At 37.2% G+C, this 27575-nt stretch overlaps 2 protein-coding genes across 3 annotated transcripts in view; one reads left to right on the forward strand and one right to left on the reverse strand.

The window, feature by feature from the left end:
* rpl17 (ribosomal protein L17) overlaps nt 1-27575 on the forward strand; it is a 306152-nt gene that overhangs the window by 5052 nt on the left and 273525 nt on the right. The gene's annotated exons all lie outside the window — the stretch shown is intronic.
* The window catches only part of LOC102689581 (poly [ADP-ribose] polymerase tankyrase-1), a 141799-nt gene continuing 114290 nt past the window's right edge, over nt 67-27575 (reverse strand). For both annotated transcript variants that reach the window (XM_006627156.3, XM_015339996.2), the window contains 15 exons: nt 26765-26844; nt 26121-26266; nt 25177-25342; nt 24142-24361; nt 19877-19986; nt 17360-17548; nt 14054-14291; nt 13468-13550; nt 10498-10618; nt 9572-9669; nt 6794-6868; nt 6069-6174; nt 4708-4894; nt 3039-3195; nt 67-2239 (listed from right to left, as the gene is read on the reverse strand). In XM_006627156.3, coding sequence (XP_006627219.2) covers nt 2153-2239; nt 3039-3195; nt 4708-4894; nt 6069-6174; nt 6794-6868; nt 9572-9669; nt 10498-10618; nt 13468-13550; nt 14054-14291; nt 17360-17548; nt 19877-19986; nt 24142-24361; nt 25177-25342; nt 26121-26266; nt 26765-26844 — 2063 coding nt within the window. In that variant the 3' untranslated portion in view covers nt 67-2152. The remainder of the gene's footprint in view (nt 2240-3038; nt 3196-4707; nt 4895-6068; nt 6175-6793; nt 6869-9571; nt 9670-10497; nt 10619-13467; nt 13551-14053; nt 14292-17359; nt 17549-19876; nt 19987-24141; nt 24362-25176; nt 25343-26120; nt 26267-26764; nt 26845-27575) is intronic.

A 27575-nucleotide genomic window follows, 5' to 3' on the forward strand; every position in this document is an offset into this window, starting at 1 on the left:
GATTTTTTTTTCTTCTCACACAGTCTAAAGGAACAAATCCACTTGAAAATAAAGCAAGACAGAAAATGCAGTGCCATGTGAAATTTTATTAAGACTGTTTTACAAGGTTGAGGAGTGTTAAAGTAGTCTTCAGATCCCAATTTTTTTCTGTTAATAGACATGATTTCTTTTCGGTATTTAAAAAAAGGACAGCTATTACAATCAGGCTGCTAAGGAAAGAAGTGTGTTCTTGTTAATCGGGAGAGGGTGCACAGAAGCAGCAGCGCCCAGCTGATAATGTTCGACCCAAACCCTTCAGACAAGTAAGGGACAGTTAAGAAAGGCAGGGGAAAGCCACTACCTGCACTTTGTGTTATGCCTACCTGAAATGCAGGACATAGGAGGAGAGAAGAAAGGAAGCCTTGAAGACTGGGACAGTATTTGAGTCTTGCCTTGTGATAGAATGCATATCCATCTAATATACATCCATACAAGGTCATGTCCTGTTGGTGGCATTCTCAGGCTCTGAATGAATGAGAAATGTTCTGTTCCCAACCATTCCCATTGATTACCTATTCACTTTCACCTGGACAAAGACCATACCTCGGTAAGCTCCCGTTTGTCCTAATCGAAGGCAGGACAAGGCTTCTATGTCTAGAGAAAAAGGTCCGGGAAATCATCTCCAGGTCAGCATTGCCGTGTTAAACGTGTTGAACACTTTTACATCAAAAGTGATTTTTTAAAATAAAAAAGAATACTGAACAATCCTGAAAACATTATCTTTAGAGAGGCACATCATCCTACAATTAATGTTTATTCAAAACTAAAAATAAAACAGGACAGCTTACGGTAAGGATGAAGTTGCCCCCTCAGCAAAAGAAAAAGGTCCAGATCAAAACTGACTTCATTTACAGTACTAGTAAAACCCAACACCTTACCAGTAAACAACATCAAAAGCTTTACAGGGCACTGTCATTTAAACAACCTGTACATTAATGAACATTATCTTTAATAACATGAATTTTTTTATTCTTACAATAACTTAAATCTTTCCTCTTTAAAAGTGCAAATCCTTTAAAATGTAGAGCTCTGTGGGTAAGAAAATGGCATTGCAGGTTCTTGAAGTTTTTATAGGCATCTCTCCTTGTGCAAAGAAAAAAAATCTAGAATACTCAAGCTCATTTTCAGTCATCCACTGAATTAATCTGTCATTTTCATTTTCTGTCAATACAGCGTGATTTTCTAAGTTAATCTATCCCTAAAAAAGAAACAAAAGTTGAATGTAAATTCTTCTACCAAGGCCTTTGAACCCAATGTTTAAAATGCAAGTTGCTCATACTGTGTGAAATGGTCCAAGTGTGTACAATGCGATTAATCTAAAAACAAATTAAAATATATAATTAAGTACAAACTCACCAAAATTAAAATCTGAAAATGACATTATCTGGTTAAAAAAAGTCCCGCAGGTAAACAGTAGTATTTGTATTGTTCTGAACATGATGTAGTGATAAAAGCTACAGTCTCAGGAGGCAGGGTAACCCTCCATTCGGGTTATTCCTCAGGGGGGCAGCAACAGGAAAAACTGCCCCAGATCAGCACTCGGAACATCCTAAACTCGCTTCAAAAAATGCCATTCCACTGTAGTGTGACGAAAATGCAATTGCTGCCATTTGTTTTCTTTTGGTCCAACCCCTTGTGAGTAAGGCCAAACTCCACAGTGGCTTTCACACAAAACCACTACAGAACATGCGGAAACCAACCATTTTCGACATATAAAGGACTAGTGTAAAAAAGGAAAAGAGTTACATTTAGTTTTGTGTTCTCCCCTCCTAATAACCGAGGACAACCGCTGTCAGAATTGGTTTCTTTTCTTCAAGGGAGGAAAAGAAGAAAACAAGGCCACTGCCTGTCAGCAGAGATGTGGTCTGAAAATGAGCTGGAGTTGCTTTGAGTAGAAGGCAACCTTTGTAAACACTTTCTCAAAAAGGAAACGGTGGCAGTTTACAACCAAAAATGTTTTTATCTTTAGTGAAGTTGTTTTCACATAAGATAATCACTAGCTTATCTGCAAGCTCCCAGAATGTGTATGAAGCTTAGTAACAGTCACTCGATTTGCTGTACTGGAATAAAGGCCCAGGGCGGCTCCCAGGACTCTCCTGTTTCCTGTCAGAAACTAGGATTTCTGTTCTGCACCTGCTGTGGTCTGGGGGGTGCTCTCTGGCTTCAGGATCTGGTATGTGATGAGGTATTCTGGATAAGCCTGGAGAGAGAAAAGGAAACAGTGTCATCTGGAAAGCAAGCATGCTTTTTTTAAATTACAGAAGAGGCAAAGTCCGAATACTCACAGGGCACTTATTTAAAAAAACTGCACATTAATGGACATTAGCTTTAACGATTTGCAATTATTTTGATTCTTTAAACAGCTTAAATCATGCCTTAAGGTAACAAAATTAGTAAATTTTATAAAAAAAGGGATGGAGATCTAGGAGTCCAGGCCCCCTTACCTCAGTGAGTGAAAACTCGGCTGCAAAGGTGGTTAACAGTAGAGGCACAGAGATGCAAGGACAAAAAATACAGATAAGCTTGTGTTTCTACCTAGGTAGTAACATAGACCAGATGTTCCTAATTCTGGTCCTGGAAGACTGCATACTTGCTGGTTCCTATTCCAGCAGAGCTTAATTATATAACCGAAGCCTTAAGTGAGCCAATAAGTTACTTGATTGGGTCATTTCTATTGTTGTGTCTTCTCAAAAGTTCGAAAATGAAATTTACTTATGAAATGCAATAGCTTAAATGTAGCCTCTGACACGTTTAATAGCAGAAGACTTCAAATGTAACCTATTATATAGTCAATTAAGGGTTCAATTGTGTATCATACTTGACTGGAAGAAGCAGGTGTATGGGTTTCTAAGACCAGGACTAAGAACCCGGACTGATGGTTGACTGATGGAGAGAAGATGGTTGTCTTCTGTCCCCGGAAACCAAACCCAAGCTTAGCACCAGTCGTAGCCCTTTTAACACCAATAGAACACAGGATCTTTTTAACAGGCCTGTCTCACCTGTTCACCTCTGTAGATGACATACTCTGCGTACGCCAGACCATTTACACTCGGCCGGCCGATCACAGAGTGGTGTCCCGGAGGAGCATGGGCCATCTTCATGGCGCTGAACTGCAGGAAGGACTTCCCCAGGGTCACTCTGCAGAACAGCATTTGTCTGAAACAGCCGTCAGAACCATAAGCAAAAGAGAAGTAGGAGTCGAACCGAACTCAGCATAGCACAATCTGCTAGTACTATCCAAACCCGCGTCTCTTTTGACTTCTCTGTCCTTCTACATAACACGAATTTCTGCGGATAATATGATTCTCTAAAGTCCCCAGCCAGTCACATATAATAAGATCTAATTGTATTTGTAGAAAATCCAATTCTACCTGAACACCAGGCAATGCAACTATATCGGCCACCTCCAGTGTAATCTTCATGAGAACTGCACCTCTACTTACATCCAGAGCTATGTCTAGAGTGACTGGAATACCACCAAGTCTAGTACAGTAATACCTCAGTGATAAATGTGTTTTCTCTCTTAGCAATGGGGAAAACAGGTACGAACTACAGATACTAATAATTAAAAAAGCATGTAGTAGTAGTTATTCAGTTAGTGCATAGTGCAAACCTCTTTGGTATTACTACTAAGTAATAGGCATTTTACTAAAGTAACCTTATTGAAGTACTGTGTTCAAGGCTATGGCTGCTGTTGCCTTTTCCCTTTAAACAGTTCTCTCAATTGAATAAGTTATTCAGTAATGATTAACACCAACAGGTGACACAGACATACAATAAAAGGAATCTTATTAAAAGGTGTCAATTGAAAGACAATCTCCTGCTGTTTCAACTTGTTTAAATTAATACGTTTCTCCCAATCATAAAGTCTTTGACAGTCTAAAAATATCACTGTGTTTTTAACAAATATCTAGAAATCAAATCACACAGAAAGTACCACCTTTTTACAATTTAAGACAAAGCTTAATTATTTAAAAATTAAATACTAGTCAGTACAACTGTATGCAAAATATGTCCTTTTCATTAAGAAGCTCAGCATACAATCATGCTTAAAACATCCTTTGATGCTTATGCATGATGTTAGCTGGTAGACCATAATGTGCAACATATGTAGCATTGAAACAGCCTATTCTATGATTAATTACACATTGTGCAGAAAGACTGTATAAAAAAGGCAGAGATACATTTGGATACAGATTGTCACAACATGTTTTTCTTTGCTGGTGTTTCAATTAGATCTCAGACAAACTGGGAAAAATATTTAATAAACAATCCAATCTAACAATACATTTCAAGGTGCGTATGTGTGTTATAAGAGGCACCTTACGGTGTCTAATATTTTGAAGCAGAAATTCAGAATGATCCTAAGAATTTTTTAAAAGGCAAAGTGGTCAAGAAACCACTGATACATTTGAGCAGTGTAGCTGACTTTTGCTTATAGAAAGGTACAAAAAGGCAGCATTGCCAGGCATCTCAAAATCTTGAATCAGCCACAGCTACTGAAAAAGAGATGCAGGTTCTCTTGTTCTAGCAGAAGATGGAGCAAGAAAACGAATACAATTCAAACATCAGACCCTGATTCTTTTAAATTATTGTGAATGTATCATTTTTGTAAAAACAAAATGCGTGATAACACAGACACAGGTTCTTTTCTGTCAGTTCACTTACCTGTGGCAGATATAACAGGATCGATCTTTGTGTGTGGGGCACCCTGTCCCGCCCCCTATCCCATACACGTACTGATTACTTTTCGAAGAGTTCTCGGCGAAATAGATCCCTGCGCCGAACATCCCACCAATATAGGCATGCCTTTCATCAAAGCCCTTGTGAATAATGGCATTAATAAAGGGAGAACCTGGAAACAAAGAATGGAACACAATTTAAATCCCAGAAAACATCTTATTCAAACCATATAAACAAGCACTGTTTGCCCGCATCCCTAACACAAATGGAAGATGGTATCATCATGCCTGCAACACACCATTCAGAACAGACTTTCAGTAACATATACACTGTATAGATTGGAACTTGAGCTTAATATATGACGGGGCAGTTAAGTTCTTTCGAAAGAACTTTCTCTGTGGGAATTTTGTTACGAGACTAAATAATGATATAAACAGGGATAGCAACACAAATACCCAGGGTGCACATTATTTTTAATATATTGTTATGCTTTCACTGGCAAAGGAAACCTGCTCTGGCCAAGGCACTCCCTTGAGGTATTTCCAAAACATTACTTTGCAAAGCTCAGGATCTGGACCTCCTTTTTGCCTGGCAATGCTGCCAACACACTGGAGACAGAGCTCGTTTGCAATACAGGAACTCCTCAGCCATTCAGTCTTGTGTGTCTCAGACATTCATTCCTTTTACCCATGTAAAACAGAGGCAGAGACAGGGTCAAGATGCCTTCCTATCTTTGTTGTTAAGCCTCATTTGCATTGTAGCATATTTTGTTTGCTCTTTGTATAAGCATGTTGTTTCCAGCAAAGTTCTTATTTGCAACTCTCAATTAGCAAAGCAAAACTGCTTCACAAGACTGTGCATCAAGACTGACATGAAAATATTCTGGTCCAAAAAAAGCTAAATACCTTAATGGATCTCTAAATAAAGTCTTGTCAAAATTCATAACATTTATGTACAGAAAATAAAATATTTTCATTTCTGTTTTCTCTTGCTAAATATTGACCTCAAACTTGTACTATTCCAAAAAAAAAAAAATGAAGAGCAAAAGTGTCTCTGGGTCAAAAACATTTGCAAAAGATCCTGCTAATGTAATAAAATGCACTGGGACCTAAGTACAGAATGTTTCGAAAAAAGGTATGCCACTAATGTGTTTACCTGCCATGTTTTCCAGAAACCTCAAAAGCCAGTTTTGCTGGAATTGCATGCTATGCTAATTCAAGCAAAAATGAAGGAGCTTAAAATGAAGGAAAATGTAGAATATAAATTGTCTGCATCTTGATCAAATCCACTCACAAGCAAGGTTCTAGATACTAGAATGCGTCCAATGGTAAACATTGGTTCCTTACCGTGAAAAAGCATGCGCTCATTATGGTGGTTGTGATTCTCATCAGCTATCTCTTTCTGTCGGTGTGTATACCTTTCTCTCAGCTTCTTGTTCACGACTTTCTGGATCTGCAAATAAAAAAAATAAATGAGAAGACAAAATATTAATAAAGAAGTCAAATCTGATTTATCAGCACACCATGTTTTCAGGTGTGCTGATGCTACACTTATATGTGAGCTCATTTGTAAAATAAATGAGGCATCTGAAACTGATCATCTTTACATAGGACTACCTAAAAAATATAGCACATTCAGAATTCAAAACTTCTTGGTGGTAATAAAAGCAACAATGCAGTGGGGCTTCTGAATGAAAGGCTGGGAGCACTGCACTCTAGCACTTGATTTATGCAAGTAAGACTTATTTTCACCACAGTCACTTAAGTCCCTATTACACAACATTTCTTACTGAATTCAACTATATTAAAATGGATTTAGCTTTAGGACAATATTAATGTAACTGGAACAAGCACAGAGGTTAAAAATAACAGGCCCCAATGTCCACAGCAGGAACCCTGGCCTTGCCTACGATTTTATTCTGTGGGAGCATACTAAGGGAAATACGTGCATTGGATCAATTTATACCAAGGGCTTTTATGTTCTGAATACTAAAACAGTATTACAGGAAAGCAAATATATGTGTGAATAACATGTGGTGTGAGTGAGGTGCAGTGTATTTGTTTCGGCTTACCTTTAGGATGTTGTACCTGCTGAATACACCACCTGCATTTCCTCCATCTCTGTGTTCCCGAATTGTGCTCTGCATCTAAAACACCAGAGCTGTGTTACAGGGGGAAGACGCTTGCTGCATACATTTCATTGAGATGTCCCTTGCATACTCACATCTAGATCTAACTGTCAAAACCAGTATACTATTGGTTGAAGCCTTGAGAAGAGAAATATTTTCAAAGTCATTCCAGCCACTACTAATGTACTTCTCAATGTGTGAATTTCTCACTGAGTGGACTTGCGACAGGTATCCTGCCCATGTGCAGTTCCACCTTGTGCCCTGACTAGATTAGGCTCCAGCTCAATGTGATAAAGTAGTAACAGAAATTACTGGATGTTTTCAAGTTTGATTCCTGGTATTGGGAATACAATTTTTAGGACAAAATTTCTTGACATCTACCCTGTGAAGTACACTGAATAGTTCTCTGTGAGTATTCATATTAGCATACAGTAAGTGATGTGGAATCTACCCTCTCATACGTGCTACTGCGGAAACATTTATACACACACCATTATATGCATGTGCATCTCCTGCTGATAAAGTATATGCACAGATGGATGTTAAGTGTAACATATTCCTCTTCTGTACATTAATGGTGGAGAAAAAACTGTACTTGTAGCCCTGCTAATCACTTAACACTGTCTTAAAACGGGAGAAAACCACTTAACTCGACACAGCCACAAAAAATGTTGTCTTATTGTTGTATGTATGTATAATGTATTCAGTTATGAAAAAATGTCCATTCTGTATATTCTGCTTACTGTTTTAAAATCTGAAAAAACCTGCATTTACAAGCATTTTGCTTTGACTTTCATGAATGCAAATAAGGTGGCAAAATCAATTCTCCTCTGAACCAAAAACTTATTTTAAAGCTGATATTTGACCTTCAATTTAATATGTAACACACACGGTAATCAGTTAAAGTAAAAAGTTTACAGCACTTTATATTATTTCCAATGCCCACCCTTTTCATTATTGTAAATGGTATTGCTGCACGAATTCAGGAATACTTCTTTATTATTTTACAAATTTTATTAATAAATGTTTTTTCTCCTCATGATACCTCACACTACTACATTATGTAATGCACTTGTACTAGTACAACACAAATGCAAAGAATTCAGAGCTTCTATAAAAAACAAACCCCTTTTCAACTGATATTAATAGGAATAAAATTCTGTCTCCAGATTTTCCAGTAAGTTCTCCAGAGATAGTTTTAACTTTAAGTTGCTGATACATCACAAATATGCCATTTGAAAAACATTTTATTTCATGTGCATATTGATCAACTGATCACACTGGATCATTGAAATTAGTGGTGACAACAAGAAAGCATAACTGGAGCCAAGAAGAAGCAATCATCTAGAATTACTCACAATCTTACATCAGTGAACATGATGTTGCTTCAGTACTGGGTTGGGAAGTATCATACAATGTGTGCACATCATGGCACAGTAAAGAAAATACCTTCCTCTTGCAGACACTAATTATATTATATTATATAATACGGGCAAAATTAGTAGTACTGTACAAAGGTTGAATAACACCTTAAAATGCCCTTTTAGGGGTAATTTCAGAGATTAATGCTGCTTTTGCAATAACATTTCAACTCAAGATGTGACAGTGTCAAGTGGGTCATTTGATTGGTTTTCTTAATGTTTACATTGGATGTTTTTTTTAAAGTGTGTATATGCAAGTCTTTTTTTCACAGGGAGTAGCCTGATACTAGGAACTGCCCCTCCCGACAAATAGACTTTTAAAGCTGTGAATTTTAAAGTAAAAAAAATCTGCATGTTGCACACAAAATTTGTACTTAAATGTATGCGTCCCTAAATCTTTAAGCATTTAAAAACACAATTAGCAAAAAGTCAAAGAAAACTGTAAATAAACTTATTCAAGAGGAAAAAACTGCTTTGCTAAACAAAAAGTACACTTTGGCTTTAGTTTATTAAACTAAATAGATGATAAAATAATCTATTAAAAACAGGTCATATTGTGGTAATTAATGTTATAATGAAAATCACTTACAGTAAACAACAACAACATTCTGACTAATGTTTAGGGTGTTGACTTATGGTTAATTTGCTTATTTAATATTTTCTTGGTAAATACATACACATCTTAACACACATAGGCCAAACTATATTTTCTTATGTACAGCAAGTTCTTTTTTTGAAACTTCTAAACTTCAACCCAGAGTAGTCTGCCCAGATGCAGGTAAGAACATTTCTTTTCTCAAATATACCCTGGCATGTACCTTCAAACATATGCTGTGACTGGAGTCGAATAGCTAACATGAATGGACTAATATAATGCATCCATGTCCACTCGTCTTGTCTTCAAGGATAGCAACTTTTATTTTGCTATTATTTTGCTTTTATCTGAGCAATACTATTCATTTGTAGTGCTGTAAGATTCTTCCTTGTTTCTATATCATTCAGATGTATAAGTGTCAAACTAGAAAGTGAGTTGCAAATGGAAGGTTATTGGAAAACCCAGCAGGAATAAGAAGAAAACCTCATGACATGCATATCAGGCTATGATGACAAACACCACTTGGGGCTGCTTTTAACTCCATAGAATCTGAAGTGAAAGAAAAACTGCTCTCTGTTCCTCATATTGCCACTTTTTTTGCCACGTTTAAAAAAAGAGAAAAATTAATTGTTTGATAACTGGATGGGCTATAGAGGGTGTTTATGTGAAGGAAAACAGAACTGAAAAAGCAGAATAGTGAAGCACCTCTTCTTCCACAGACTGGAACTCCTTGTCATCTGGCACCAGGTCAATGAGAACTGTTCCCTGACTGGCACAGTGAAATGTCAGATAAGGGTTGGTACCTGTGGTATCAACAACAAACAAATTAGAGGCACGCAACCAGAAAAATAATCCAGACAAATATGACGCACACAAAAACCTATGCAGCGTTTAGTCCAACAATCATAACTGTAGATCCCTTCAAGATTTTGGATACTCTATTCAGGCAGTTTTAAAAGTCCTGCAGAAAAAATCCATATAAATTATTATCAGACAGAAACCTATTTTACTTAATTTCACTGATTAGAAAGAACTCAGGGAGTAGTTAAAAGGCAAATGTTTGTGTAATGCTGAGAAAATTTCACAAGGGAGAAATAGGCATTGTGTACACACCAAGGAAATAGGCAATTGTAGAATGGACTGTGGGGTTATCCAACGGACTTATTACTGAGAAGCCCCTTATGTTGTTTGGACATTCAGTGGCATGTAATCACCATTTTTTTCATTTTTAAACATTTTCTTCTTCATTTCTCCATTGAATAGAAACTGCCAAATAATACCATTAAAACCCTGTGGGTTATTCTGCTTTTATTCAGATGCAAAGAATCATTATCTGTTTAGTCACACACATTTTTGTGTCTGCTACTTTGTACTCTGTCATACGCATTTAAAAATGTGTCTTTTTAGAATTTACGCATGTATTTTCCTAAAACAAAGCAAGTTTTGAAAACCTTTCATTTACAAGGCAAAACATTTATCTGTAAGCTATTAAAATCTTCCTCTGACAGCCTAATTGCACAATATGACAAGGGACTTCCTTTGACATTTATGAAATTGCACCATCTTCCGGTTGCTTCTGATGCAGTTGTCCCGAGAGATGACCTGTATCCTCTCCACTTTTGCCAGCTTACCTTGCTGCCCCCCCAAAAGCCTCTCTATTCCTTTGATCAGTTTGTGACGATGCCCATAGGCGTTTATGCCAATTTCCTTCAGCTCTTCATGGCCCATGTCCGCCAACACGTCCAATGTAATCTGAAACATTTCAGTGAGTAACAGATTAGCGTGGGAACGCAGATCACATCCTATTTTTAAAAAAAGCTTACGGAATAAAATATTTAATCAAACATAAATAAGCATGGAAAACATCCACCCACTTTTCCATCACTGTCACCTTATGTTAATGACAAGCGGGCGTTTACTAGAATATTTCATAAAGTGTTGCTTTCTTCAGGAGGGGGGGTGGCTGAAGGATTAGATGCAAATCTTAAAATAATCATAAGAATTTGCTTTTTAGATTTTCTACAAGGACTTGAATCTCTTTTTATCTTTGACTCATAAATTAATCATGATTTTTACTTTATTCTGCATAAAGTGAACACATATGTGTTCCAAATAAACTAATAGATCATTAAAGAGGAGCAATGGCATCACAAGGACTACAGCAATACTCATTAAGAGACCACATAGCCTTGACCAGAAAAATCACATTTTGTTTTATAAAAGATTGATTTCATACAGCCATTACGTGGTCACAGTAAGGTACGTAATTTGTTTGGATTCAGTCAACAGATTATATGAATGGCTGGACTGTCACTGAACATTTTAAAAAGTATGCATCTCACTTAGATTTCCATATAGTACAGTACATAAAGAAACACAACAAACTGCTGCATCTAGCCCTACGACTACCCCCTAAGATTAAAATAGTGTAAAAACTTTTAAGTGCAGTCACTTTGAGCAAAGGTTTGCAACTTTGTTTAATCTATTCATGCCCTGCTCAATCAGGTTATGCTGTCTTTTAAGTGACACGGCACCATCTGTTTCGGGGTTTAAAGTATCTCATGAACACTTCACCTTCCTCCTTTGCAAGGGTTTTTTTGACCCAAAAATGTCAGCAGACTCATTAGTTCGACCAAGTTACTTGTAGAGCAGTTATGATAGCATTGAGCTGTGAGTCACAGCTATGAATTACCAAAATTTCACCATTCATCTGCCTTTCTTGATTTTGTTATTACACTCTATATTCTTACCTACTGTGAACATCTAAATTTTTGCTACCAATTCCTAGGTAGGAAAAACTCACAATATTGCGGCATTTAAAGTGGTAAAACCAAGACAATTGTTTTGCAATGTTGTTTTGTTAAGGTATTGCTGTATTTTATATTAATTTGATATACAGTAGGTGATTCTTTGTCAGACACCAAATGAATATACAAGATAAGCGAAACAATTAAAGAAAAGGCTTTTTTTTAAATAATTTTTTTAACAGGTACAATAACCTGTTTTATCAGAGGGGCGATATAAATAAAGATTATGCAATAATTAGGGACATGGATTGCTTACAGATAATTACATTATATTTTCACGTGTTCATCACTCAACTATTAAAAATGAAGTTTATTCCACAGGAAACATGCAAAACAATAGAGAGCAGAAAACCATAATTTTATACCAACATAGTGTCCACCACACAGTAAAATGAAAAGAGGAACCTTATGAACTTAAAAAATACAATATGAACAGTGAGGACAGTGGAAAAAACAGTATTCCTGCATTCTGGAATTTCAGATGAATTATTAAAAATGAACTACTACAAACAGCTCAAAAGTCAGACAGCTATTAGCAAGAAGGAGGTAGGAGATAAGGTTACAGATGTTGGTCCTTCACCTTTGGTGCTCAGTCACTACCACTGCTCTTATTCAAATGGTGGGTCTGTTTGATTACTGTTGCCCCAACTGAACAAACAGCTTTTCACTACTTACTAAATTAATAAAACCTTGATGTTATTGAACTTCTGCAGCTTGTGATAAATCTTATTTTGCATAGCTCTGATGGATGAAGGAAGAGATATATGAAAGTCTGGCTATTTAGACTTCAAATGGAATATGATTACAAAAAATGGCAAAATAAGACTGTACAAATAAGGTACATTTAATGTGAGAACATAACTTATTTATTATTTAAAACATATTTGACTTTTATTCTTCCTCTCTCTATGTAGTCATATTAGAAGATTCACTCTTGAGTAAAAAGTAAATGCTACAGGTCCTCTTTAGATACCTTAATGAGAAATTCAGGTCCGTAAAGAAACCTGAATTAATAAACTGAGATCTCTAATCGAGATAGTCAGCACAGATGTCTACTTTTTTACAGAATTCCACTTAGAGCACTTATTTCTCAAGATCTGAGACATCACATATGACTTTTCCTACAAACTCATCCTAACTTCACAGCATTCCACCAATATAGCAAGTTATTATCAATTGCTTTCTTATGGATGAGACTGTAGCAGTAATGTCACTGATATCCTACTTGCCACGCTTGAGCCCCACTGAAACATTGTGTGGTAAGCTGGAACAATGTGTGGTATCTGGGGCTCAGAGACCAGTAAACAGGTGCACACTTGTTCAGGCACTGAGAAAGTAACGAATACATCCCACAGGACAGCATCTGCTATCTGGAGCAAAGCATGAGTTGACTGTTATACACAGGAAAATTACAATGTCATTTTCTTGATGATATCCTTGTGGATTTGTTGCAGTTGTAATTGATGGTTTTTTTGGTGTTCAGGATATAATGCACTGAGGAACTGCATTGAATTGAAAGGACAATTATGTATAGGAAGTTCTCTTATATTCAAGAAAGGGCTTATGTGACTGTTTTGAACAAGCTTCAAGCAAAAACAGTGAACAAGCGACTGTTAAAAAAAGTGAGATTTTAAATGAAGAAATCCACAGTGACAGCAGCTGCTGTCTATTTCCGTCTCTGTGGTTTATCTGTCTGATGAAATTGTATACAAGCGAATCCCTGAACTATTAAATATTTCGGTAGTATAAACATACATACACAATATTTTCATGGTCTTTCTGCAAAGTCCTTACCTGCTCTCTCTCAAATATGTCTCTAAGATGTTCGAGACCCAGACTCTTCAGGAACTGACTGATGTTCATATCAAGCACTGCCACTGTAAAAAAAAAAAAAAAAAAGACTTGTCATTTTTCAGCACCCAGTAAATGAAATTCCTTTCTGAAATAGATTGCCTTTGGTTTATTTCTGTCATCACCCAAAACCTCAACTGCTAAGCAGAGGGAATGGCAAGACTTCTCTTCATTCAGTTACTAAATGCACATTTCAGCATATGCCTTTGTGGGACTGCAATGGCAAATCAAACTAGTGGCAGTATACCCAACTGGTCCATAGAAGATAAAGACAAGCCCAAAATCTTTCCCTTCTTTTTAAAGATTTAAATTCAGATTTCAGCACACTGCAGGGTACGCAGACACCGTACTGTCCACAGTAAGCAGTTCATTACAACACATCCTCATTTCTAGGACTGCTATCATAATAGCTACAAAACAATTAACTTCACCATGCTTTTAAGGCGTTCTTAAATTAACATGTGCTCTGTGTCTCGCTTCTTTGAAAATGAGTACTGGGTCACTCCTAGGTAAATAGTTTGTCACTTACTCTCCCCTTCCTTCCTCTCAGTACCAGTGGCTCCGTCTGCGGCACCTGAGGCCCCACTGACAGCCAGCTCTGCCAGTGGCCCCGTCAGGTTGTCGATGCTGCTGGCAGCGGAAAGGCAGGACGGTGTTGAGGCTGGTGAGATGACGGAGGCACTGACCACTGTGGCCTGGGGCTTGAAGCAGCTGGGCAAGGCCTCAGGAGGCATGGCATCTATCAGGAGCGCTCTGATATCATCCGCCTGAGAGACGGCCACAAGAGAAACAAGACAGGAAACTTAGCTCAGTGGCATCAGTCGATTCCAGTCACCATGACCCTTTAGCCTGTGACAGCATGGAGGAAGAAACAGCAAAAGCAAAACATGTCGACAAAACTGGTGAGGTACAAGAAAGCAACAATTCATACTACACATGGCATTTCACCTTCAGAGCTGGAAAAATAGCACAATCTAATAGCGACAGACACCTATGTTTAGGAAATATCGGTTACAGAAAGGACAGTCTGAAAATCAGTTGAGAAGGATAGCTCTGTTTTGCTGAAACAAAGAGCATATCTCAAAAATGAAATTTGTGAATGGAACAAGATTAAGTGCAAATATTGCATAGCCAAATAGTTTACATATTTGCCTGTTTGGAGGATTTTTACTGTTCAGTAGAAGTCAGAAAGTCTTAAGAAAACGGGAAATGTCTCACACAAGCCATTGAGTCTCGATGCTTAGCGTTCACAAATGTGCACAGTAGTTAAAAGTAGCAGCAGTAAAAGGGGGCAAAGAGGTAACATAAAGCAACATTAAAAAGGCACAGTTTCGTTCTCAATAAGAATACAAAGTTCACAGAACACAAAAGTTCAAAGTGCAAAATTGTTAAAAAACTGCTAAGTACTGTAGACAAAGTAAAAAATACCGTCATTATTAGGTCCATGGGAATAATTATGTTCTTTCTTCAATTTAAATTAAATCACAGTTAATTAACTTAAATTATCTCGCAGTGATAAGGCAATGATTTAAGGCAGTGGTTCTCAAACTGTGGTATGCGTACCGGCAGTGGTACGTGGAGTGCCGCCAATTTGTACGCCAAATGACCATGGAACTGTGTCGTGTGCGCTGAAAAATCGGGACGGGTTTTCATATTTTGTATTTTAATACGTATCGAATACGCAGCCTACGTACTACGGTACAGTGCGTGCTAATACTTCAGTGGACACAAGAGATACTCTGTAATTCTATACCACTCTATAGGAATGCGTGCTACGGATGCAAGTGACCAATTGTATTTAAAAAAAGCTACTGTATCTCCAGCAAATAGGGAAAAAGGAGAATGTGCGTGATTTTGGAACAATGCCAACGTTGTAAACACAGGAATGCATAGAAATACGTGCTACGAACGCAGGTAATCTTGTGAGCACACGAAAGCGTGATAACAGAAAAATATTTAAGAACTGTTCTAATTTGAGAAAAATACACCAATTGTCTCTGTGTTTCGCTCCCATGCGCATGAAATAAAAACTTTAAATAAATACGGAAATAAAAACAGAAACGCGGAAAAATGCAAGCTTGCGGATTGCTAAAGCAGGTAAGCTACACTATTTTTGAAGAACCTTATTTACCGTTGGCAAAAGAGCTGACACGTATTATGTGTAGAGAAAAAGCTGCTAAACAGCTCGACCTGCTGCCCCCCTCCCCCTGAAAGACACAGTCATTCATAGAATTATTGAAATTAAGGATTATATGAAAATTACATTGATAGAGCGCGTTAAGATGAGCAGATGTTTTTCACCGCAATTAGATGAGTCTGTAGTCGATTTGGCCAATTTACTCGTTTCCGTTAGATACGAGTTTGAGGGCATGTCCCATGAAGACTTTCTGTTCTGTAAACCGCTACCAACAGGAACTACAGGAGAACACATATTTCAGCTTCTGAATTAATTTATCGAAGAAAATGGCCTCGACTGGATAAAATGCGTCTGAGTTTGTACAGGTGGTGCTAGAGCAATGACAAGCCGACATAACGGTGTAGTTGCACGAACTAGATGGATTGCTCCAGAAATTAATGTACGCATTACAACATCCACCGCGAGACCTTTGCCGTTAAGAAAATGCCTGACGATTTAATATCTGTTAAGACTCTGTTGTGAATTGTATCAAGGCTCGAAAAATTAATTCACATCTGCTTTGCTCAACTAAACAGGCTCACCCCTCTCACTGAAATGGTGCTTTTTTATTAGTTGTTGTTAATGTTTTTTTCTGTAAAACACTTTGAGAAGCCACCTTTAAAGGCGCTATATCAAATAAAGTTTATTATAATATTTATTATATGTTTGTGTGAGTGTGTGTGCACGCGCGCTCATGTTGGTCATTGAGAATTTCTGGGGTTCCTATGAGATGATGACTTGTAGGTGGTACTTGGATGCTTTGGTTGGATTAGGGGTGGTACTTGGTCCAAAAAGTTTGAGAACCACTGATTTAAGGGAAGGGATATCTCTAATTTAGGAGCTATTTTATTGACCCACGCACTGTAGTTCTGTCTGTACTACCAGTCATTCCCAAAAAGATTTATTTCATGGAAAAGAGTACATTTACTTGAGCATGACATTCCCAGGTAATATGAATTAGTCAACTTGTGAACTGAATATTACAGATTAGCACTAACTTGCAACTTTTCAAACTGTTAAAGAAGTTGACAAAAAAGTGACTCTGGAAATACCTGTAAGAACATCTGATACTCGTTATAACTATACTGATGATGTCACTGCACTCAATGAGCGCATGTGGATTTTAGAGTCAAGTGCTACACTAGCACTGTGAGGAATTCAAATGTGTATCAAAAATCACCTTAGTGTGTTAACAATTTGTACAGCATTGCCTCACAGGACTTCTATGTGAAGTATGCATGCATCAGTCAGCTCTCTCATTACCTCCCATCTCCCAAAGACATAAAGAGTAGGTCCGATTAGTGACCCTAATCAGAATTTTAAATTCTCTCCCCAATTTCAACTGCAGGTCCTCCTGAGTTAGGGAATGGAGCAGAGGGAGTTTCTGTATACCATGTCTCTCATTCCTACCTGGACTGTGTACAGGTTACATGAATGTGTTAAAGATAGCTGTATCATCATTCATCAAACACATGCACACCTTTCAACTGCTTTCTTTCAAGGTTCGTAAAGAAGACTTTCGAGACATCCAATCTCTTCCTCTGCAAGCGCATGTTACTTTGCGCCTGAATTGTATAAGGGTATGGCCAAGATGTGTGCTGCAGGGGGTGCTGAGATCTTAGATGTGCTTGTAGCTTGTGACCCTAGGTCAGCCCTCACCGTTGCCAGGTCCAGGGGCGTCTGTCCTTCCTGGTTCTTCATAGTGGGATCAGCTCCATGGGCCAGAAGAAGAGCACACAGCTGGGTCCGCCCCTTCTGGGCTGCCTCATGGAGGGGGGTGAAGGCCCATTTGTCGGTAGCATTAACGCAAGTGTTGTACTTGATTAAGAGAGCTGCAATGTCCACATGCTGTTATGAAAAATATGATCAAAATGAATATCCTTTTGGTCCATGCACCTCAACTAATATTTCAACATAACACATTTCTACACCAGTAGTCATCTCTGGATTGTACATAAATAGTTAATATTCTTTAACAATTTCCATCATTTCCTTGTAAGCAAATCATATTAAAAATATGCAAATGGTTAAACTTTCATTGGAATGCGTTTAGAAAAGACTGGAATTGTACAAGATCAATTAGGATTCTAAACAACAGTGAATTTGTTTCACTATTCTCAATTTTTCATTGAATATTTTCTTATTCACAACACCAGTATGCAGACACACATTAAACTAAAAGAAAACTTTGGTCCCTGTTCGATGAAGTAAGTACAAACTAGTGAAGTAAAAAATAATGCTTTTGTACTAGCCACAAACTTTCTGCAGAATTGTTATGAGTTGTTTTTATGTGTTGTGCTGCATACGTTACTTTCTAATCTTGATTGCTTGCTACGTTGTATACTCAATCCTGGGTTGCCTTAAGGCAATTATATTTTTTAAACAAACTTCCCTCATGTAAACTGTAGACCCATTCGTGCCAGAACATTCAAGGTCAAAAGAGTGACAGCAGATGATTACCAGAACGACAGCACTATTAGAGCTAAGGCTGGTCTCAATTCTCTGTGACAGGAGGTAGATTCACAGGCTATGCAGAAGTGCTGTAGCAATGTGTAATTCTGACACTCTAGGAGCCACACACACAGATTGCACCTCTAGCTCCCAGACAGGAAAGAGAAATGTGCTTTGTGAAAGTGACCCAACTGCTGCTATTAAATAGCCTTTCCTTTCTCCAAGAGCTTATCGAATTTCAAGACTGTATAAGCTATAAAATAAAGTAATGGTATAAAAACAAAGCTGAACACTTATAAATTCTGCACTCATCTACACTACGCTCAATGCTTTTTATCCCGTTTACTGTATGAGCTTCCCTTGCTCGGACAAAAAATATTTCACCTCGCATATGACAAAGAAGGTTAAGAAGCATCTCATATCAATCCACTCAGGTTCTCTCTGATTCTATTCAAGGGATTTTATTCAGCTACTGAACTCAAAACACTGTACTTCAGCACTAATGATATTTGCCAGGTACTTGAGCTAACCAGAGGAGTTCACAGTGTAGCAGAGAGGCTAATTGACTTCAGCTGATTTTATCTCAATAATTTACAGGTCATGTTAATCACAATCTCTGTTAACAGGACATGGATGCCTTATGAAATCATAATTTATGTTTTAAAACTGCAGTGTCTTGCTCTTGTCTGCTTAAAACTAAATACTTTTTTTTCTAAATTCTAGTGGCCAGAGACTGGGCAAGGTAATGCTTAGGTTTATAAATGTAATAGGCGTTTGAAAAAATATAATGGATCTCACGAATAGCTTGTTTTTCTTCACATTCTTTTATAATGTTTATTTCAATATTTTTGTTAAGGAACTTAAAGAAGGCATGACTTACAATGCACTGATTTCCATTTAGATGTCACATTTCATGTACAGTCCCCAATCAGGAGATGTGCAATAGATTAAATGAATTTCAATCAAGAACATATGGACTCCATGGTAGTCTTATTTAAAGAATGATATTTTACAGCCATGCCAGGTCACAGTTGCCGAGAATTATCCATATTATTTCAAATATAATTATATTATACCACTGATATCTCACGGTCTCTTCAGATTCAGCTAGTAGTGAACGAGTGATAAAATGAAATGACAGGAAAAATTCAGCTCTAATGAGAAGAATATATAAATAAAAAAACTATATTTCATGATGGTCCTGCTTCAAACTTAAAAAACAAAAAAGCAACCTATAATGAATTAACAATATTCTAAAACTTAATTAGTTAATTTAAAATTTCCAAGAGCAAAAATGTCAATCTGTACCTTTTGTGGAAATTACATGCTTTGTAGTCCCAATCATATTTTTAAACGAGTTAGTTTTGAGAGACAATGACATTTAATGACTCTGAACATCAAAACCCAAATTCTTACATTATGCCTCTATCATTTCTCTCTCTAAAGAAAAGGCCAATCTTGACTAAAGATAACAAGGGCACAGAACCAACAACAAAAAGGCTGAAATTTTATCTAGGCAAGTAAAGAGAAAATATGCATTAGCATTGCATTCAATATGGCAGTTCTTTCCCACTGTCATGCAATAAAGTCATGACGAGTTAAATGAATTAGTGCTGTTGAAGAATTTCAAAGATGTATAGAAATAAATTAGGTAAAGCGCTTATAAAGACCAAATTCTGGAAAACAAAAAATCAAGCAAGAAGCAGGCTGTGTGGTCATACTCACTCCATAAGAGGCTGCATTGTGCAGTGGAATCAGACCTCCTTTGTCCTGGGCATTGACATCTGCCCCATGTTCAAGAAGGTACTCTGCTACTTCCAGATTATTGTACCCAGCTGCAGGGAACACAGAGAAGGCACTGCATCATACTCAATCACACATCAAAGCCAAAAGCCAAGTCTTTTCCACTCACTTAAAACTCAATTTCCATTATGAAATTGCAGAAATAAAAAAAAAAACATTAAACCCAGACCACACAATACACTACACTAAGAAATCACCTGTTGATACTCTGATATATATGTTAACACCCTTAGTAATGTGTGTTGTTTTTGCAAATATGTTTTAAAATATTGCTGCACTGATATAATAATAATTATAATATTTCCATGCAAAGTTACCAAGATCTAAATACGTCAACAATAATTACAGTGCTGTGAACCTGAAACACAGACTCCAACAGACAGTTTTACTGCCAAACCCTCCACTTTATCCTTCTTGATACTCCACAAATGGTAAAACATTCGCAAACTGAACCTGAATCATTCTGAAAAAAATGCACAACTTGCTAGGCTCCCAAATAAACATCTTTAAAAAAATCTGAATATTTGGAAAAATTAATATTTTAACATTAAAGCTAAAGCTAAAGCTGAATGTACCCAGACATACAAAAAATCTTTAGCATTCCGTAGTTTTCAGCTATGGCAATTGGCATATTAAATGTATGCAATTTCTACCTTTGTGCATGCTTTAATGGATGGAATTAGAAAGAAAAGTGCTGGAAGTACCGCAACTATCTTCCCATTATAGGGTGTTTTCCATCCACAGTATTACTTTTGTTGATTACTGGAAGCCCAAATTCTTCAACAAATAACAGCTTGACTTGCACAGCAGAAAGGGAATGATGAAAGATTATTCCCCTTTGACTTTATGCTTTACTCTTGGAAAAAAAATCAATGAAACCAGCCTAATCTACGGGTTCTGGAGCGCTGAACATGCACACAAAAAGGTTCTTCCAATTCGATAGCTTGAAAATAGATTTTTTTTGGTTTACAAAAACCTTCAATCTTGGATTCAACTGTTTTGTGAAGTCAGGCTCCAGTGTGTAGGGTAATCATATAAACGATTTTTGATATAAAGATGACGCGTATATAAAGATGATTTTGTGTGCAAAAATACTGCAGACATTTCTGCACATAATAAGTGATGGCAATCCACCCTTTTTAACTAAACTGTCTGATTACTATGGGTTCCTAAACATGCGAAATAAAAACATAATTATTTTATCTAGATGTTCACTGTTTAATATTTTAAACAATCAAGTTGTCCGTTTCAAATCTAGCTGTGGCAACAAATTACTGAATTGCCCAGATGTTTCTGAAGATCTGAAATGCAACATTCCCAGTGTGTACTGTAAGGGCATATCGGACTATCTGGTTCTTCAGAAGTGGCTGGACTCTTACTGCAGGCTATATATACACATTTAAAAAAACTGAGGCTGCCGAAGCTCCTAATTACATAGAAACATTTTCCAGCTTCCTACAGAGAAAGCAGCTGTGATATTGAAGAGCTTTTTAGAATAACTTTAACGAGTCACAAGAATATTCTTTTATTTTTCAAAATTAAAACAGTCAGAGACCAGCTTGAAAAACACCACCAGACATGCTATTCGGGAACTGACATTCTGAACACTTATATATGCCTGGCACTGAGGCGCAATACTTGTCTAACGAAGAAATTATCTTTCTGCTTTTCTTGAAATCAAGAACTTAAATCTTGTGGTCATTTAGAGTTTTGTGGTCAAGAGTTTTATAACTGAAAAATAAATATTCAGATCACATTTAAGCATTAGCTGCAAATAATTTTTAACTTGAAAACCTATTCATTAACTAAGGAGAAAGAAATTTGATACAAAATACAACATTTGGTAAAAAAATCTTACATTACATATTTTAGCAGCTAGGCTTGTATATTTTTACGTTTCCTGAAAAAAAAATCAGGAAAAAACATAAGCTTCATAGTTCACTGATTAGTTCAAGGTGTCTCTTATTCTTTAATATCTCATTAATTACTTAGTCTGGCTTAGCCTGAGGTCAGGAAGTATTATTAAATACTTTAACCTTCAATTATAGCAATATTTTTTTTTATATTATATGATTTTAATAGTAAAACTAACATGGCACTGCATGTAAATAAATTAAGATAAAATTAGGAGAGTTGCATTTCTGTAGACTTCCTGATAAAATGTGCAACACTGACATTGGGTTTTATGTTCTAAAATCGCATTTAATCATATCTTAAAAGCTTAAGTAAGACTGGGCCTGGTCAACACTGATGGGAGACCTTCACAGAAAAAACAAGGTGTTGCTATAAGTAGGGTTTGTGGACCAGTAGGTGGAACTCTTTCCTCTAGACCAGAATTTTCAAACAAGTGCCACAATAAGGTGAAGGTAGATGCTATCTAAGAGGAGCATCCTACACACCTAAAATATTAAACCAACTACACAATTATTAGAGATCCAATGGTGCTGTTCAGAAGAGTAGGAGTGTTAACGTCTGCATACTAGTTAAATTCCACTTTGGTGCTTTGGTGCAGTTTTCCTTAAGGTCTAGCTTTGTTCAGTTTGTTAAGTAGCTTCTCATTTGTCCGCCTTATCTGCTGTGTAGAAATCCATCTATATTTGCAGCACTTTGGTATCCTTAGGGATAAAGTACACTATACACGTGTAAGCCATTATTTGTTATAGTACAAAAGACAAATTATAATCTTTTCACATTTTTTTCATAATTTTAAATATTAGTCTTTCCTGAAATGTATTTAATCAGACAGCAATCGCTTAGGTAAATTCTGTGAACTCTAAAATGTAAAAGGCCAAACAGAGACAAGACTTGCTGTCAATTAAATGTTCCACTTACAATTGTATCTATATGAAATCTCTAAACAAAAAACACTTTCTATGGCCATTAGCATTAGCTCTTGCTTTTACAGTCTATTACTATGGCTATTTATTCCCATTTCAATGATTTCGCAACAATGATGCCCTGGCCCAGAGCTGCTCCACTATCCATCTGGTGCCTATACTATTTGCCTCTGAATTCCAAAAAGCTGGAGAGCATTTCTGAACTTTTGCCATTTGTGTACCGACATTGGCAATCCCTTCTTAAAAGGACATGTGATCAATGTCAATGACATGCTTTAGAAAAGGCTTAGGTGGTCCGATATAGAAAGTAAGCTGTAACGGACTTACTTTTTTGTAATGGGTATACTGACACTTTTGTGACAGAAGGATATGTTGACTAACATTTGTCATCAGATGTATTCACAGGAGGTCTACAGTTAAAAGCCCCAGGCCATCACTGGAAGCAATTTAAGCTGCACATTTACAACGAATGCTTTGCATCATGCAAGTTGCAGGTACTTGTGGGATTTTGTTCAATTCCTCTCCCAGAGCCAGGAAAAGCACTGACTGTTCAGATGTCTCTGAGCCCTAGGTACCACACACCACCCAAGCCTATTCCACAATCATTCAATGAAATTGAGTTTGGTCAGTAAGGGCATCCATGGCACCGTGGTCATATTCTCAAGAAAATCATTACTGTATAAGCAGCATGTGGACATGTGGTGTTCAGATGGAATGCTGTCAATTCAGATAGACTACATGAAGTGTTCTAAGTGAGGTGTCAGGAATTGATCAGCATAGTGCTATGCAGACAAATTGCAACCAAACAGTACAAGTGGAATTTTGTAGCAACTAGACACTCCTGCCCAGGACACCAGTTAGACATACTCATCAATGAGTGACGGTAAGCTGCCATGAGCTGTGTTTTACCAATCACAGACTGCATTTGGCTGTAATGCCTGGCTAGGTTAGAAACTGTCAGCTGTAAACAACCCAGATAGCAAGCAACAGAGTGGAGATTTCATCCAACTTCCAACATACTAATGGCTCAAAGGCAACATTGGTTCCTTTCTGTGTTCTTCATTCATGATTTACACCAGGGCTTGAAATCCTACAGGGTAAGCCAGCTCATCACCTATGCCCAACCCATTTTTTCACTAATGAGGCAATTATTTCTTACGTAAGTTACAAACATAGTCAAGGTGGAACTGTGTAGCAGTGCTCACTGTAGGACTTAATTTCTATCCACTGATTATATAACAAACAAATGTACTGTAGGTGCTTAGAAACATGTGCAGAAAACAGTTGTCAAGAGATTCTTTTTTTTTCCATCCAACATTTGACTGGATAGGCAGTCAGTGGTGGCTCTACCTGCTAAATGCAACGGAGTTGAATTGCGCCCCTGGGTGTCCCTGCAGTTGATGTTCTCTGGGCTGCACAGTTTCTGCACTCTGGCCAGGCACCCCTTCTTGGCAGCATCCAGCAGAGCCGCATCACCCCTCAGCAAGTCCTGGATGTCTGTGTCACCCTCTTTCACCATGTCTAGAGGCGTGTTTCCATCCCGGTTCTTCTTTGTAGGATCAGCCCCATGCTGTAAATCAAAGGAATGAATTTAAAAAAAAGTCCTGCATGCTTAAGCAAAAAAAAATCCCCCAAAAATCTCAAAGATGTTTGCCTTGTAAATAAAAAAAAGACACGGAAGGCAAAAGTGGAGGTCCTGGCACAGAAGAAAGAAGGCCATTCCTTGCGTTACACTACTGCAGGAATAATTTTTTTTAAGAGAAGATACAAAAGACAATTCATGAAGGTTAATGAAAATTTTCAGAGATCATTAACAGTAACTGATCACCAGAGTCTCTTACACACAGCAATAACGTCAAAAACTTAAGCTCACAGTCAGCACTCTTTCACGTGATTGTGGCATTCCTGTTGAATAGAACGACAACGAAACATATTTGGACAATTACAGCACAACAAATTGTTCAAATATAGAAAACAAGAAATAAATAAGACTCTGCTGCATTCTATTCAGCTTAATTAAATGTTTTGGCTGATGTGAATGTCAACACATCTGAATACATTTCAGCATTCTTCAAATAATAAAACTGTTGAATGGAGTAGAGTTTTTGAAAATGCCAAATACCATACTCTCTAGATGCTTTCCCTTGTTGATGTTAACAAAAGGATAACATTGGCAGGTTAAGACCTAATATTATGAGCACAAAACCCCTCTTTAATCTCCTCAATGGCAAGCTAATAAAATAACATTAAGCAAACAGAAATTAAATGGAAATGAACTAACTTAAAAAGGCCTACTGAAAGATATGTTAAGCTCACACTTAAATTTCTTTTGGGGCGGACAGGTTTAAGAATGGAAGGCAGGATGAGCATAATTACCAAGCATACCTTTAAGAGCAGCTTGCAGATTTCATATTTTCCTTTGGCCGCTGCTTCGTGCAGAGGGGTGAACTTCCATAGGTCTGCAACATTGACTGAAGCCCCATGTCTGACCAGTAGCTCTGCTACTTCATAGTGTCCATATGAGCAGGCATTATGCAAAGGAACCAAACCCCTGAAAGAAGGGCACAAGCCAGACATCAGCACGCTGCGTAGCTATTTGGCTGCCTTCAGAGTCATAAAAAAGACACAATTGAGATTCCACTCACAGCTAGAATCTACCTTTTCCTATACAAAGACATTATCCATATTTAAATCATCCTTACTGATAGGAAAATAAGCACTTTCATTTTTTATTTAGATAAAATCATGAGCATGACGGCATGTGAATCCAATTAAGAGAAAGCAATCTTAAAAAAGTCAATGAAAAGACTAGGCATCACTACAGCACAGTGCTTCTTCTAATATTATCCCTCAGAGGCCATTTACAGCCAAGGGTAAGGAATGACTGTGCATTTGCAGAGAAACAGAATAAGAATGTTACCTTTCTTAAATACCGTTCCTAAAATGTTTAATTTACTTTCAGAATAAAACTAATATAAAACTGTTAATAAGTAAAGCAGGATTAGTACTAGCAACGGGGCAGCATCCCATTTTAAACCTTCAGGAAGTTTACAATACAACCGGCCCTGAATAAAATATGCAGGAAATAAATAGAATTAATAAATATGACATTGCTGCCATAATCTCTCCAAGATGTTGAGCAATCTTTTAAATGTTAAAGGTGCACTGACAATGTGACACCTTTTCAGTGCACACAGGCAGCATCAAGATGCCCGAGGCTAAACAAGCAAGTATTTCTTGTCAGTTAAAAACACCTCAGCATGGACTGATCTGCAACACAGCCTGCAGCAGAAGAGAGCAAGTATCTGGACACCAGGAAAGGGTCATACCCTTTGTCTTTGGCATGGACATCAGCCCCATGGTGCAGCAGGTACTCCACCACAGATACGCGGTTATAACCTGCGGCAAAGTGTAGGGGGGTAGAGTGACGACCCTCCAGATCCCGGCAATTCACATTCTGCGGGGAGCACAGTTGCTGAAAGAAACAAACCGTTGATTTAAAACATCTAAAACATCTAATATGGCAGAAAATATTAGGTAAAGCTAGTGCCAACACAATCTTATAATACTGGAATATCTAGACTCTAATATCTTCTCTTAAACATCCCAGTCTTTGCTGGTGCTGGAGACAATGTGTTACAGAATTTAGAAACTGAAATGGGCAGAGCAATTATTTGGTAAACAGTTGTAGTTTTGCTTCTGCACAGAAAACTGATTTCTGTCCCGGTGCTTTTATTTAAAAAATATAAGAAGGATACAAAAAACAGTGCAAGATGATGACATTTAAAGCGCTGACGTGGTTTAAAATGACCACACAACAAATGACTAAAGTGAATCAGCACCATGGGTTCGCAAACGATATTACCTATTGAGCAAAGGTACACTTCTGCTTGTACAGATCTGCTGTAACAGCTTAAGATACTGTGCGAGGTTTAATTAGGAAAACTTGGCAGATGAAATGTGCTGTTCATACCTTCACAGTGTCCAGGTCTCCAGCTTTAGCAGCTTCTAGAAGCCGATAATCAACATCAGAGTTGCGCACAGGAATGTTTTCTGCAGGCAAAAACCAAAAAAAGCTTTTGCTGACTCCTGTCAATTTAATGATCACACAACAGAAGCTGCAATTAAAAGCATGCAGCAGAATCAGTACACCTGCAGGTGAGACATCTCCTGTCTGAAGCAGCTGATCTGAATCTTATTTTTATTTTGCTGCCTTTTCATTCATTCTGATGATTTTAAATATTAATTTTTAAAAGAAAAATGCTCTTTATCATTTTATCCAAATTTAGTCACTTTTCTCTGAAGATCACCACTTGAATTAACGGATGTTAAATTAATAACTGAAGTGACAATAAAATTATCAATTTTGCAGGGATGGAACTCAAAATAACTGAACAAATATCTAGTCAGTTTCCGATACTTGCAATATAAATGTCACAGACGTGTCATTAAATAATTTAAATTAATAACAGGAAAATTCAAATTAGCTAAAATTTTCTCTCAGATAATTACAAAACAAAAATTACATTAAGGAGGACATTTCATATTCTTAATTGCTTCACACTTCAGCAGTATGCGGATTATATTCAAAAGCCAGGTGCATTAAGATTCTTTTTTAAATAAAAAGTAGTAGTATTTTAGCATAAAGAGTTCCTATTGCTCAGTGGTACTTGAACCAGAATAGCTAAAGGCAAACTGCTATAGTTTCATAAATTCTAGGTAGTTTGAATAAGATTCTATTTGTAACTATATAGCTCTTTCAGATTTTGCTTAACATAGATCTG

This window comes from Lepisosteus oculatus, chromosome 3, assembly GCF_040954835.1.
Source record: "Lepisosteus oculatus isolate fLepOcu1 chromosome 3, fLepOcu1.hap2, whole genome shotgun sequence".
Classification (NCBI taxonomy): Eukaryota; Metazoa; Chordata; class Actinopteri; order Semionotiformes; family Lepisosteidae; genus Lepisosteus; species Lepisosteus oculatus.